This window comes from Rhagoletis pomonella, unplaced genomic scaffold (genome assembly GCF_013731165.1).
Source record: "Rhagoletis pomonella isolate Grant_MI unplaced genomic scaffold, Rhpom_1.0 Rhpom_scaffold_00007, whole genome shotgun sequence".
Taxonomy (NCBI): domain Eukaryota; kingdom Metazoa; phylum Arthropoda; class Insecta; order Diptera; family Tephritidae; genus Rhagoletis; species Rhagoletis pomonella.
This window is the reverse complement of record NW_023458561.1, coordinates 45,219,675-45,232,871: the sequence shown is the minus strand read 5'-3', so window position 1 is coordinate 45,232,871 and position 13,197 is coordinate 45,219,675. Positions and strand designations below refer to the sequence as shown.

The 13,197-nt window shown below is 37.8% G+C and overlaps 3 protein-coding genes across 3 annotated transcripts in view; 1 reads left to right on the top strand and 2 right to left on the bottom strand.

The window, feature by feature from the left end:
* Nucleotides 1-5,500, bottom strand: part of LOC118743864 (condensin complex subunit 3) — a 6,442-nt gene extending 942 nt beyond the window's left edge. The window contains exons 1-14 of the mRNA XM_036476627.1: nucleotides 5,149-5,500; nucleotides 4,914-5,090; nucleotides 4,232-4,848; nucleotides 3,973-4,173; nucleotides 3,413-3,650; nucleotides 3,060-3,353; nucleotides 2,872-3,003; nucleotides 2,593-2,789; nucleotides 2,241-2,533; nucleotides 1,800-2,179; nucleotides 1,623-1,733; nucleotides 570-1,547; nucleotides 294-490; nucleotides 164-249 (exon numbers count right to left, since the gene is read on the bottom strand). Of these exons, the coding sequence (XP_036332520.1) occupies nucleotides 164-249; nucleotides 294-490; nucleotides 570-1,547; nucleotides 1,623-1,733; nucleotides 1,800-2,179; nucleotides 2,241-2,533; nucleotides 2,593-2,789; nucleotides 2,872-3,003; nucleotides 3,060-3,353; nucleotides 3,413-3,650; nucleotides 3,973-4,173; nucleotides 4,232-4,848; nucleotides 4,914-5,090; nucleotides 5,149-5,349 (4,102 nt within the window). The 5' untranslated portion in view covers nucleotides 5,350-5,500. The remainder of the gene's footprint in view (nucleotides 1-163; nucleotides 250-293; nucleotides 491-569; nucleotides 1,548-1,622; nucleotides 1,734-1,799; nucleotides 2,180-2,240; nucleotides 2,534-2,592; nucleotides 2,790-2,871; nucleotides 3,004-3,059; nucleotides 3,354-3,412; nucleotides 3,651-3,972; nucleotides 4,174-4,231; nucleotides 4,849-4,913; nucleotides 5,091-5,148) is intronic.
* Nucleotides 5,501-6,013: 513 nt separating this feature from the next.
* Nucleotides 6,014-9,185, top strand: LOC118742907 (probable elongator complex protein 2). Its single transcript, XM_036475328.1, has 6 exons — nucleotides 6,014-6,406; nucleotides 6,464-7,259; nucleotides 7,344-7,913; nucleotides 7,971-8,277; nucleotides 8,335-8,841; nucleotides 8,957-9,185. The coding sequence occupies exons 1-6, from the start codon at nucleotides 6,257-6,259 to the stop codon at nucleotides 9,105-9,107; spliced, it is 2,481 nt and encodes an 826-aa protein (XP_036331221.1). The 5' UTR covers nucleotides 6,014-6,256; the 3' UTR covers nucleotides 9,108-9,185.
* Nucleotides 9,148-10,989, bottom strand: LOC118742908 (protein wech-like). The gene is made up of 2 exons (XM_036475329.1): nucleotides 9,365-10,989; nucleotides 9,148-9,281 (listed from the first exon to the last, which is right to left on the bottom strand). Exons 1-2 carry the CDS (start codon nucleotides 10,814-10,816, stop codon nucleotides 9,240-9,242), a joined length of 1,494 nt encoding a protein of 497 aa, XP_036331222.1. The 5' UTR covers nucleotides 10,817-10,989; the 3' UTR covers nucleotides 9,148-9,239.
* Between the last annotated feature and the right edge of the window lie 2,208 nt (nucleotides 10,990-13,197).

The window sequence follows — 13,197 nt, the reverse complement described above, 5'->3', positions numbered from 1 at the left end:
CACACACATTTACGCATCCAAGTCAGTTGTATTTACATTTTTTTTTTGAACGTAAATATATATATATATATTTTAAATAGTCAAAATTTATACAAATGTAACGTTAAGGAAATATAACTATATATATGTATACATATAGGTGCAAATAATTAAGAAAAATTACAAATAGCCTGTGCGTTGTTAAGTGGGTGCTGGTGGTGGTGGTGATGGTTATGGCGATGGTGACACTGGTGGGTGGAGGTGGTAGTACTATTGGTGTGGAGATTGGTTAGTAATTGTACTGGACTATCTACAGTTGTAATCCTCGTCGTCTGGTACTCACTTGATTATGTGCTGGCTGAGCAGAATGACTTCGCGTTGCAGGACGCGCAGATTGAGTTAGATTAGCGACTGATATATCACCACCACCGGCACGCCGCTGACGTCGAACAATCGTACGTGGTGATATCGCCACCGGTGGTGAAGGCGGTATAACGTCGGATGTATTGAGCTGCAGTAAACAAAAGGTAAAATTAAATACCAAAATTATATTTTAACAACTAAATCTAAATATAATCTTAAATTTTTACCTCTGCCGTACTGATCTGTTTAGCTCTTCTTGATGACGCCCGCACCGGCCTGGTTGTCCTTGCCGGTGATACTATCGCTCGCTCTGCCTCTTTGGCACGTGTTTTTATCTGCTCTTTTTGCTGTTCCCTGGATTGTTCCCGTCTCGGTTCGCCAATCTTTTCCAAAAGCTCGTCGGCAGATTTTTCTTTAATTAACTCCTTCGTTTGCCGCTTAGCCGGACTAGCAGCATTTCGAGCTTGCTCAAATTTACTAGCACTGCCTTTTGCATTTGATGTTTGCTTAGGGGACGAAATCACTTCAGGCTCATCATCAACATCAACAGTGGGCAGATGTGCACGTCGTTTATTGCGCGTTTGGGCTGCACTTTTCGAAGGCTTAACAGGCTCTTCTTCCTCTGATTCAGAATTTTTATCGTTATAACGCAAATTGCGCTTTGCCCGTAAATTGCGCACTCTTCGCTCTTCGTGTGCTGGCTGTTCCGTTTTCTTATCAGAATCAATGCGCGCTTCAATGCGTATCTTCGGTGAGCGATGTGGTCCATCGCCCCCTTCCGTGTCCGATTGACCACGTGTCGAATTGAGAGATTTGCGCAAATAACGATGCCCCACTCGGTTCTCACGTCCATACGTTGTGGGCACACGCGCTGAAGGTGAAATATCTTTTGTTATTATGGCACCATCTGCTACTGCTATAGCAGGAACTTCTGCAGCGGGAGCTGACGTGGCAGCAGGCTCAACTGGAGCAGGAACTTCTGCGGCGGTAGCAGACGTGACAGCAGGCTCGACGGGAGCAGCGACTAACGCCGGCTTGATAATTGTTTCTACTGCAGTTATGACGACGTTAGGAGGTGGCTGTGGTGGGGGTTGCTGGGATGGCTCCTCTACCACTTCACCGACTGACGTTTTACTGCGCCCCGTTGTCACTGTGGCATTGTCGTCGTCATTATTCGCATCATTCTCTGTTTCATCATTGCTATCCTGAAAAATGAAATAATATATGGAAATATTTTATGTTCGACGCTAAAAACGATCGAAACAAAATATTAAAAGTACCTCTTCACCCTCCGAATCGTTCCCTGCAGGTTTGCGTGCAGGATTATAATTTCCATCAACTAAATCTTTGAAATCTATTATATGCTTTACAGTCTTAGGATCGAAATCAGCCTAAACGTAACATATCAAACTAATTAAAATTCATTTTCGCGGTAACAAAATTCTAAAATATCCTACCTTTATCAACTTATCAGCACACTCTTTCAATTCAAGCTTTAGTTGTTCATTCTGTGTTACATTTAATTCTAACGTAATCAGCTCTTTAGACAACAGTTTGCAAAGTTCCTTGTTGGTAAGATTGTTCAGCATTTCTTGCAAGAATGTGTGAGCAATTTTGTTGTGTATGTAGCCCTCTGTTAGTTGTGAAGTCTCCTGACGCGTAGAGTCTATGATAAAGCGAGTTATGGTCTCAGGACGTATGTCGTGCAATGGATTCTCATATGGTGCTCCTAGCACTGTTAACACCATAGGCAGTAGACAAGGTTGCAGTAAACCATGCTTCTTTCGCAGTATCAAATTTTCCAGAAATACACCCAATATTTGATTTATGTTCGAATCTTCAGCAGAAATACAAATTCTAGTAATGTCAAAACAAAAATCTGAAAATCTATATGCTACCTGTGCTCGGATTGAAATATCGCAAAAGTAATTTTTCAATAATATCGCTAGACTTAATATAGCCACGCAATATAAGCCGACAGAAGCCGACTATTATTGCACTTATTATACAAGTATCATCGCAGGTGTCCAGAAAATGCGACATCATATAGATCACATCTACGCCTTGGCCGGCATTTAGAACATTTGAGTCGTCTTCACTGTCCAGAAATTCTAATGTGTTATACAACTGTCGACCGCTTTTCTTCGATTTACTTTGCTCTTCTTGCTTGGCAAAATTATCCAAACCATATCTAAGGTGAGAATATATATTAGGGGTGCATTAACGTAAATAAAATCTAAGATAGCTTACCTGTCCAGCAGCTCGAAAATACACGTTATGGAGGTCTCCCATATACGAATATTGTGATTTTTAAAAAACTGCGCATATAATTCTTCGAAAACATCTTTTGCTAGCGCCTCGTACAGCATACTGCAGGCGGTACCACATTTCAAAGCCCAATCACGGATTGCGATTTGATTTGAGGCAAGATGACGACAAATAAAGTCCTACACATTAAGTAAGCGTTATATATACAACTACATACACACATACTTAGGACTACAATTTTTTCACAATTTCAGCACTTACATTATACAGTTTTAAAATGCTCGGATTAAGTGAGCGCACTTTAGGTGAAACGACCATATAGAAGGCTATTTGCAAACTCTTCAATATGCTTTCCGGTTTCGTCGTTTTACGCAGCTGTAATGGACGCTTTAGCTAATAGTAATGGAAGAGTGTTAGAAATTTTCACATTAATTTTCATAATAGCTCACCATGTCTGCATTTGGATGATTATCTAAAAGCGGTTGCAACAAGTTCGTATACTCTTCTGTGGTGGCATATTTCTCCTCGGTTATTTGCTGCGCACGCATGTAATCTTTTCGTTGTACAAAATTCATTTCTTGTTCCTCCAAATCAAGAAGCTTAACCTTTAGCGAAGATAATTTTAAATTTAGATCTGCATTTGATGAGCTCGCCAATAATTCGCTGATTAATGTCCGATCGTGCAAAAGATCATTTGGGTTACTGTTCAAACCGCAGATATCTTGTATGATCTCTACAAATAGCTAAATATAGAAAAAGTTGAACATTATCTCCTGTTTTTGAATGCCTAGAAAGTACATACCTGTATGCGTGCATTTTGATCAGATATAAGATTCTCTGCACAACGTACAACAACTTCAATAACCTTTTCATCAAGGCGGAATGTTTTTAAAAGATACGAAAGCAGTTTTTGCAAATTTCCACGCCCTATCTCGTCGCCCAAATCAAATGTATACAATATTTCCATCAGGGAAAGAAGTTTATATTGGAATTCCATTAGTTCGAATTTATCCATATCTGGTTTCTGTGATTGGCAATATCTGTAACAAAATATTAAAAATTAAGAATAAATTAAGTTTTCAGGATTTAAAGTTTATTAATTTTATATTAATTTTTTATTTTATATTTGTTATTTATTTGCACTGTAATTTAAATGTGTATACAGTTTTAGAAGGTATGGCTGTATTCTGTGTAACCCCAGGATGTAACAGTATCCGATTGCGCAAAATAATTCTTTATGTTTGCGTATTTCAAATTTTTTTTACACGGCATGATTTAGATATTACAATTATATATTTTTCTTTTATAAACAGTTACGTTCACTATCAAAGCGTACTGTTCCAAAATTCTTCTTAAACTCACTTTTCCACATATGTACAGAACGTGCTCAACTCCGGCACAATTAAGTCGAACTCTTCTGCCATTTCCGATTGCAAGAATTCTGTCAAGCATTGCCAATACAATGCAATTTCCATCGACAGTTTTTCATGCGGCACACAACGATGCATCTCACCCTCTTCCTCTAAGGGTACACAAGCAAGCAAGTCTTCTTTGCTTTGACGCCTATAAAAATTGAATAGTTTAAATATGCAAACAAAAATCCCACAAAAAAATAATTTACTTGAAAATCTCTTTCAGTGTTTGCTTAGCTACTTTTCGAAACCGATCGATTTCGGCTTCGCTCGAATCCAGCTTCAATGCAGATATTAGAGCAATGAGATCTTTTTGATAGGACTCAATCCATTGTTGCAGCATTATTGGTACTACTACTTTGCGCACTGCTTCTGAACGATCGTTAAGCCCCTGCTGCAATAAGGTTAGACGCTGTGATACCTTGTAAGACCGGACTGGATAACTGCTCATATGCAAATATGTGTGTCGACGAACTTTTTCATCGATATCCCACAATCGTTCCAATATGTAAGGAATTGTATGATAGTTACGTCCCATACATGTTATTACTGCCTGACGCACACGAGATGATGGATCTGAACAGAGATGAAACTGGTAAGCGCGCAATACAGGATCGTCGGGATTATCCGGTACTTGTAAGCGCTGCATTGCTAAAATCGCTTGCACCCGCACATTCGGTGAGGTATCGTGTAAGCGGTGCAGCATATAATCCATTATACGATCACAAATGGCGTCATCCAGCGCTGCCTCTTGGCCAAGTGCCTTGAGTATCATATTAACAAACTGACATATGCGGAAACGAATGTGTGGATTACGCGAAATTGTCTAGGAAGTACAAAGTTTTAAAGTTTAGTAATTGGATTAACTTTAGTAAATCAATTAGCACTTACAGTTAGCAGCCACTTGCTCATATCAATTAGCAGCGGATGTGTATCATCGCCATCATATGAGCTGACGAATTTAGAACAAAATAATAAAGTTGTTTCTGCATACTCATTTCCTTCATCAGCTACCATTGCTGTTTTTATCATTTTGATGAAGGTAAACATGAAGGCGTCATGATCCATCTGCCAAATAAAAGTAATGCAAAATTGCGCACATCAACAAAAGACGCAGTTTTCTTACCTTCGCGTACAGTTGCTTCAATTCCTTGATGTACTTTTTGTGGCTGGTTTCGTTTAATTGCACATTGGACATTATTGTATACATGGGACCGTGCAGCATCATGGGATTGCTTGCAGCGACGCCACCACCCCGTTTGCGGCTTGCAGCGACTGTATTCTCCTTTTCTTCATCCGCAATTGGTATTTTTCGTTTGCGCCCCATATGAATATATTTGTTTAACCTTTAATAGCGTTAATTAATTTTTTAAGCCCACTAATTTTTCACAAAATAAATAAAAAAAAATACACGTCGCCTTTCCTTTTGCTTTCTACGCACAGCTTGTCAAGCGTTCCGTTAAAATTCTCATATGCAGCGTCGCTTTGCGCAGCACTGCCATATTTTGGAAATAAAAATTAATGAATGAAGGGTTGCATTTTGAAAAAAACTAAATACCGAATACTTGGATTACATGAATTGATCGCTCCAAAATAATGCGGTGTTTACATGCTGTGATTTAAAAGGCGTTTAGTTCAATCAAAAGTTGATCGAGGGTTGGCTGCTGAGAACGAAAGAAGATGCCTGTAAAATCGCCTAATATAAACAACCTATAAGTCCTTGCGTTATGAGTATTTTGACATGTTTCGTATACTTGAGCTCTTTCGTTAACAACCGCTTTTATTTTGTAAATTTGTTTGAAGTGTGGTGAAATAACCAGTGCTCGCATTGCATAAATATTTAGTTACAATTTTCAAATATAAAATGAAATGCCTGTGTAAAAGTATGTTTGCATTGTTCAACATTGCGTTCAACATGCGCGTTCAACTCAGCGCAGGGTTGCACCAAAGAAGGTAAATTTATTATATTTATTATATAGATTTACGTTCTTTGGTTAAACGCAAATTGTGAAGGCAATGTTGATCAATGCAAACACTGTCTAAGCACGTGTTTATGTTTTCGCTGAACTTCGAGGTTAGGTTATTTTAATGCTTGCCAACACTAAATTATTAGCAAAACAAAAAGCGAAAGAAACGATAAAAGCAAAACACGTAAATATCTGAAAACGTGCCTCTGGATCCCATCTATTCTAGCAAATTTCTCAAATTTGCAAACCATTCAATAGTTAACTACAATGACTGATTCAAGATCCAAAAACAACAATTCCAAATACACGATTTATGCATCTGCTGCGTGCAATCCCACTCCACATTGTGCAGATTGGGGTGACAACGGTTTGATCTTATTCGGCGCACACCATTCCGTTGCGGTACTGGATCCGAATGTAAGTAAAATCAAACACCGTTAAGGAGTTGCCAATTTTTACATATTTTCTTCACAGTTCAATGGCTCAGCAAAACATGTAGGCACTTATATAGGCCATGAAGCCCGCGTAAATACAGTTCATTGGTTGCGCGTGTCACCCTCTGAACCTGAATCTTACTTCATTTCTGGGGCAGATGATTGTAATGCATATGTATGGCAATTCGATAAACAGTGTAGGGGCATACGTTTTCAAGCACTTAAGCACATTGGTCCAGTAACAGATATCACCAGCCTCTATTTGAGTGATAATAAGTGGTTAATAGCGACGGCAGCTGAGCAGTCAGTCACTTTGTGGACGTTCAATACACTCGCTGTAGAATTAGCACAAACCATAAACAATTTAAATAGCTACATTCTTGGTCTTAGCCTATTCCGTTTGCCAAAGAGTGAACAATTACTGTTGGCATTTGGAAATGAGAAGGGCAACATTCTTATTTGGGCGCAGAATGCACAAATTGAAGAGAATAGCACCGATACAGACCCGTTTCGTATGGTACACCAAATGACAGGCCACGAAGACTGGGTACGGGCGCTGGACGTTGTTGAGGATGCAGATGATATTTTAATGGCAAGTGCAGCGCAGGACAATTTTATACGCATATGGCGCATATCGAAACGAACGGAGGAGCAAACGCGCGAAAACAGTGTGGATATTTGCAACATTATAGAAGAAGATGCTGCTGAAATACGTGTGGAAGAGAAAATTCTGCATTTAAGTGCTAGCAATTGGTGTGCTATTAGCTTGGAGTCGGTGCTGTATGGTCACGAAGGCTGGGTATATGGTGTTAACTGGCATAAATCAGAGAAAGATGGTAAATTTAAAGTTTGTTAATATTTTGTAAATTGTTTTAGCTACCTCGCAACTCTTGTATGTATGTTTTTTATGTTCATTACAGGTATACGTTTACTTTCCGTTTCCATTGACAAATCTATAATTATTTGGGCACCTAGCGAAGATGGTATATGGATGGAAAAAGTTCGTGTGGGTGAGGTGGGAGGTAATTCACTGGGATTTTATGGCGGTAAATTCTCCCGCAGTGGCAAATCCATATTTGGACATAGCTATCAGGGTGGCTTTCATATATGGCATCAATCAACTGATAGCGAACATTTTTGGACACCCGGCATTATAGTGGGTGGCCACTTTGATGAAGTACGCGATTTGGCTTGGGCACCAAGTGGTGAGTTCTTATTGACAGTTTCGGCGGACCAAACTACTCGCATTCATGCGCCATGGCGACGTGGTAAAGAAGAGAAGGATGAAGACATATCTTGGCACGAATTGGCACGCCCACAAGTGCACGGCTATGATATGCAAACAGTTGCGATACTCTCGCGGTACAAGTTCGCTAGTGGAGCAGAAGAAAAGATAGTACGTACATTCCAAGCGTCCACTAATTTCATTGAAAACTTTAGACGCATTACGGGAGCACAAAGTGATGCGGAGGGCGATGCTTTGCTGGAAAGTAAGTTTTTCTAATTAAAATAAAATTTTAAATTACCGCGCTGAATTTTATTCACAGCTCTGCCAAAAGGCGCTTCCGTGCCTTCACTAGGCCTATCGAATAAAGCAGTGTATGGTTCTGACATTGATCCTGTGCCGCACGAAAAGCATATTAAAGATGAATATCCTGAAAATTATTTCGTACCAGTTACACTGGACGCACCACCTCAAGAGGAGACACTTATGCAGAATACGCTTTGGCCGGAAATGCAAAAACTTTACGGCCACGGCTTCGAAATATATGCACTAGCAGCTTCGCCAGATGGAAAAGTATTGGCTTCTGCCTGCCGCGCTACAAATGAAGAACACGCGCAAATAATACTTTGGTAAAAAATAATTTCGATGAGATTGTAAATTTATATATTTTTTTTCGGATTTTTTAGGGACACTGCAACGTGGAAGCAAATTCAAAAACTGGCTGCACATAAACTTACCGTGACGCAGATGCGCTTCTCACCTAAGGGTCAACTGTTGCTATCAGTTTCACGCGACCGCACTTGGGCGTTATTCGAACGCGATGAAGAGTTGACAACTGCAAACAATCATCCACATTATCGCTTGAAACAACGCTCCGCAGCCAAAATGTCTGTGCATAATCGTATTATTTGGACATGTGATTGGTCACATGATAGCAAATACTTTGCGACTGGTGGGCGAGATGCAATACTGGGTGTGTGGGCACAAGCTAATGGTGCAGCAGATGAATGGTCCGTGAATCTTAAGCAAACACACATAAATCCCATTACTGCTGTTGCTTTTGGTTCGAGGACTGTCACAGCTGGAGTTTATCAGCTTGCGGTAGGCTTTTCAAATGGTGATATTTTGCTGCAACAACTAAATGAAACAAACACCGAAAAGAATGGCAAACAATTACAACTCATAGATACGACGTAAGTATGAAATTCTAAGAAAACATATTAATTTAGAGCACAATCGTTAAACTTCTCGAACTGTAAATGTGTATACTTTTGTATGTATAATATTTTTCTTACTTTGCATTTGCAGTAAACTTACACTGGAGAAAGCGCATGACTCTGCAGTGAAACGTTTACAGTTCCAGCCAGTCGGCAATATTGGCAGCAGTACTACTGAATCTTTTTTGCTTGCGAGTTGTGGCGAAGATCATTTCGTGAGATTATTTAAATGCCCAATATAAATTCATGTTAAAAAGTATGTCATATCATTTAATATAAATTATTTTTATATGTGTACTTGTAATACATTAATTGCAATTTTTCATAATTAAATTGCTTTTTTTTATTGCTAAATTCAGTCCAGTTTATCATTTTTAAGTTATAAGGGGACCTCGGCTGCCTTTAGTTGACACAATCTGCGCAAAATTTTTTTTTAGGAACAGTGAAGGTGTATATTTAGGCATGTTTACAGTACTTAGCTACATAATTTTTAACTTACTTTATTCCTCACCGGTTCAATTAGATGCAAGCAATGATTTGCGTAATCCGATACAATGATTTTGCCAGTTGGAGTGTAGCATAATCCACGAGGCGTTATTTCATAACCGGTGGATTTTAGAATACCCATTGGTATTTGTCTTATGAAACGTCCATTATGTTCAAATTGTTGAATGCGATGATTGGCTGTGTCTGCCACAGCTATTTGTAATTTTGTATTTACAGCAACATCAAACGGAAATTTCAATTTACCATAATCCGATCCCAGCTCACCAAATGAGAGCAGATACATTCCACCCGACGAAAACACTTGAATACGATGGTTATTTTTATCCGCAATAATAATACGTCCACTTTTGTCTACACAGATGCCAGCTGGTGAATCAAATTCACCTTTAGCATTTCCTTTTCGACCAAATTTAAATAGAAAGCGTCCATCAACGCCGAAAGCCTGAACATTGCAATTACGTCGATCGGTTACTAAAATTTGGCCCGTTTTAGTGACGCAAACTCCCGAAGGCCGACTAACTTGGCCATCGCCGTTTCCACTAGTGGCAAAAGCCAATGTAGGTACATCAGAACGAAAGGCTTTTATTTTATTAATCCAACCAGGTACCGCTTCTCCGACGACAACATTTTTTGCGTTGGCGTTCGATCGAGTTGGCTCGTTTTTCAAATTGTTCGGTGCTATTTCAACATCTATGCCTTGTTTATTCTTCTGTTTCACTATATGATGAAGCGATGATGAAAGCATTTCACGGTCACCAGAACTTTGTAATAAATCAGATATGATATCCATAGATGCAGCGGCATAGTCATCCTTAGGTAAATGAGATTCCGCCAGTTCAACAGATCCTTGCTTTTTTATATCATTTAATACATTTTTGAAAGCAAGTGGTTCGTAAAACTTGAAAAAATCATTTCTCGGGTGTTTTTCTTTGAAAATGTTTGACGATATTTCGATTTGTCGATTTCCTTCTACTAGCTTCATAGCAATGCTGAGGTCATCCATCTGGTGTCCATTTGCTGCTAAATGCTGCAACATACCCTTTGTATCCATTAAACCAGAAAATGCAGACTTTAGGGCAGTCATTTGTTCATATAGATTCTCCATCCGCTTTTTACGTATTTTTTCAACAAAATCTAAAAGAAAGCGTTCACGCTCCATGATAGCCGCTATAATTGGATGGAAAGTATTACGTATATTTTGGATCAATGCGTCGCAGTTTCCATCAATAAAATGTGCATGATCTAATTCATTATTGATGCAGTTCCTAAGACAATTTATACCTAAACGACAACTTTCTAAAAGTACATGCAGTATGTCCTTTCCTTTAGATGCAACATTACTGATATGCAAGTAATTGTGGTTCTCGTGACCTTGGGGTATACATATCCGACAAAGTAATATTTTGCAATCCTCGCACATATTGGAAGATCTCATTGTGTGCATTACAAGCGTATTGTGGTCCAAAGCTTTTTAGTATATTTAATGCTACAGTTTCGAATATGTCGCAATTCATACTTGATTCTTCGTTTAGTTGCAAAGGTAATATTTCTCCCATTTCACCCATTTACTCTTTAACCTTCTGTCTTTAGGAAAGGGAAAAAAGTTTTTTTCACCATTTGTTTTGCTTGGACAATTTGAGACTGAGCAGCGCATGTTATAAAAATAACGGAATGCTAAATCAGCTAAAGTATTTGCATAAAATAGTTTATCCAACTAATTGAAATAAAATCATATGACCAAAGTATGAGAGTATTGCTTTTCTTTATAGTTATTTTATTTTGAAAGTAATTCAAACCTTCGTTATTTATTTTTTTTTTATATCGAACCGGTCACGAATTTGAATTCGTTGAAAGACCTTTCAAAACATGTCGACGAGAATTTTGACAGTTTTGTTATTACTGTGCAGATTTCGTCGATTTATCGATTACAGTAGTTGGATCATGGCACACCCAAGGCAGGCACACCATGATAACATGAACCAAAAATGCAAGACCACGTAAGAACGCGACGTTGTATTTGTAATTGGTTTTGAGAAAACAGTTTGCGAAAGCGGGTTCGTTAGCTGAGCGTTTGTTTACATAGCAAGCACCACTATTTTACACTTTTATTTATGTACGCTCATATTCCCGTGACAGTCGGGTCTACGTAACCGGAACGACCCAGATTTATATCTGGCCAAGGACTGTCACTCCAGCAACACTCCCCAAAAAGTCTTTGGGGAATTTGTATGCTGCTACAACAACAACAACAACACTTTTATTTAAGTAAAGAAGAGTTAATTCAACATGAAAACACATTTTAAAGCAATTAAATGCATAATTTTACCTAAATTATGCGTTTAAAGTGACCTTCATCTAAATTGATAAAGGGTCTTTATCTAAATTGATAAAGGAATAAATTGCTTAAGTTTATCAGTTTATCCGCATTATTTCATGAACGTGCCTTGGCAAATAATTACTTCACTTACTACCTGGCAACCTGTAAGGGTTGAATTTTGCTGAAACTTATACATTCATCAACCAAAGTCGTTTGATAAAGTGACACACTTTGGTTAAATGGATTTCTATACAAAGTTTGACAGTTCATTTATCAATATGATAAATTTATCACTTTATCAAGTTTATCAAGAGTTTATCACTTTTGATGAAGACCCCTAGTAAGTTAGAACCGTTAACTCAATTCGTCGGCCATGATCGTATGTCCTATGGACGTATGTCGTAAAATCGTATTAAAAGCATTCATATGTCTTATTGAAAGACATAAAAAGTTACAGATTCCGTGTTTTCGTTTTCGAGATATTTGGTTAAAAAAAAAAATATGAATTGGATCTTTGACCCTGGGTATCTCCTGTAGTTTTCGCTTCCCATAAAAAGAAAAAGAGTAAACCGTTATTCGTTGCTTCAAAAACCTCTATCGACGACCTTGTTCAAAATTTGGCGCCTCGGTTATTGTAATCGTGCCCGAGTCTGTGGGTACACGCAGTATTGCGATCCTATTGATGGATTTCAAAATATCTAGAAAATTTATGATATGTATCACGATCCGTTAGTATCGCATGCTACACGTTATATAAATTTTGTAATACAGAAATACTGTCAATGAAGATTGAACGTGTGCAGGCGCCTTAAAAAGCGCCTTTATTCAAATTCATCTACTGGAACACATCAAGATAACCAACCGTTCAGCTATGGGAAAACTAAAAATGCAGACCGATAGTACTTTTTACGCTGATTTCAACTATATAAATATTATTTGCCGCAATTAAAAAGTAAAGTAGATATAAAAGGTTAAATAAAATGTTTGTGGTACTTTAAAATATTAATATTTTCTAAACTACGTAAGCGATTAAGAAAGTAATGATATCAAAATAAACACAATTAATCTATCTTTAAGTTGATATATAAAATGTGTTTGCTTGCTTATATATTTAAGCCAAAAATTTAAAAACCAAATAAAATGTTATAATTTTTTCATAAAATAACCTTTTATAGAAAAAAGTGCATAATGCTAAATGACATGTATATTATTTAGAAAGTGTAAGTTCTTGCCTTTAATTTGATATACGTATTTTATTATGATCTACTTTTGAGGTTTAAGAATTCAGTAATAAACAAAATTAAAAGCATTTACAAGCAAGTGACAAGTGTGGGTGATATCATAGTCTCTTTTGCCCAGAACTTCTTTCTGCGTAGGCGGATTATTTTATGAAAAAATTATTCCTTTTTTTTTGTTTTATAATATTCTTGGCTTATATCAAGGCACATTAAACAGGTAGTATCAGTAGAGCAAAAACAACATCTGCGTGTATTTTGTTGTTGCTTCTG

Coding starts and splice junctions, on each gene's coding strand:
- LOC118742907 (XM_036475328.1), top strand. CDS start 6,257: ATGACTGATTCAAGATCCAAAAACAACAATTCCAAATACACGATTTAT. Junction 7,914..7,970: donor GGGCGATGCTTTGCTGGAAA/GTAAGTTTTTCT, acceptor TTTTATTCACAG/CTCTGCCAAAAGGCGCTTCC. Junction 8,842..8,956: donor TTACAACTCATAGATACGAC/GTAAGTATGAAA, acceptor TTGCATTTGCAG/TAAACTTACACTGGAGAAAG.
- LOC118742908 (XM_036475329.1), bottom strand. CDS start 10,816: ATGCACACAATGAGATCTTCCAATATGTGCGAGGATTGCAAAATATTA. Junction 9,282..9,364: donor TTGAACCGGTGAGGAATAAA/GTAAGTTAAAAA, acceptor AATTTTGCGCAG/ATTGTGTCAACTAAAGGCAG.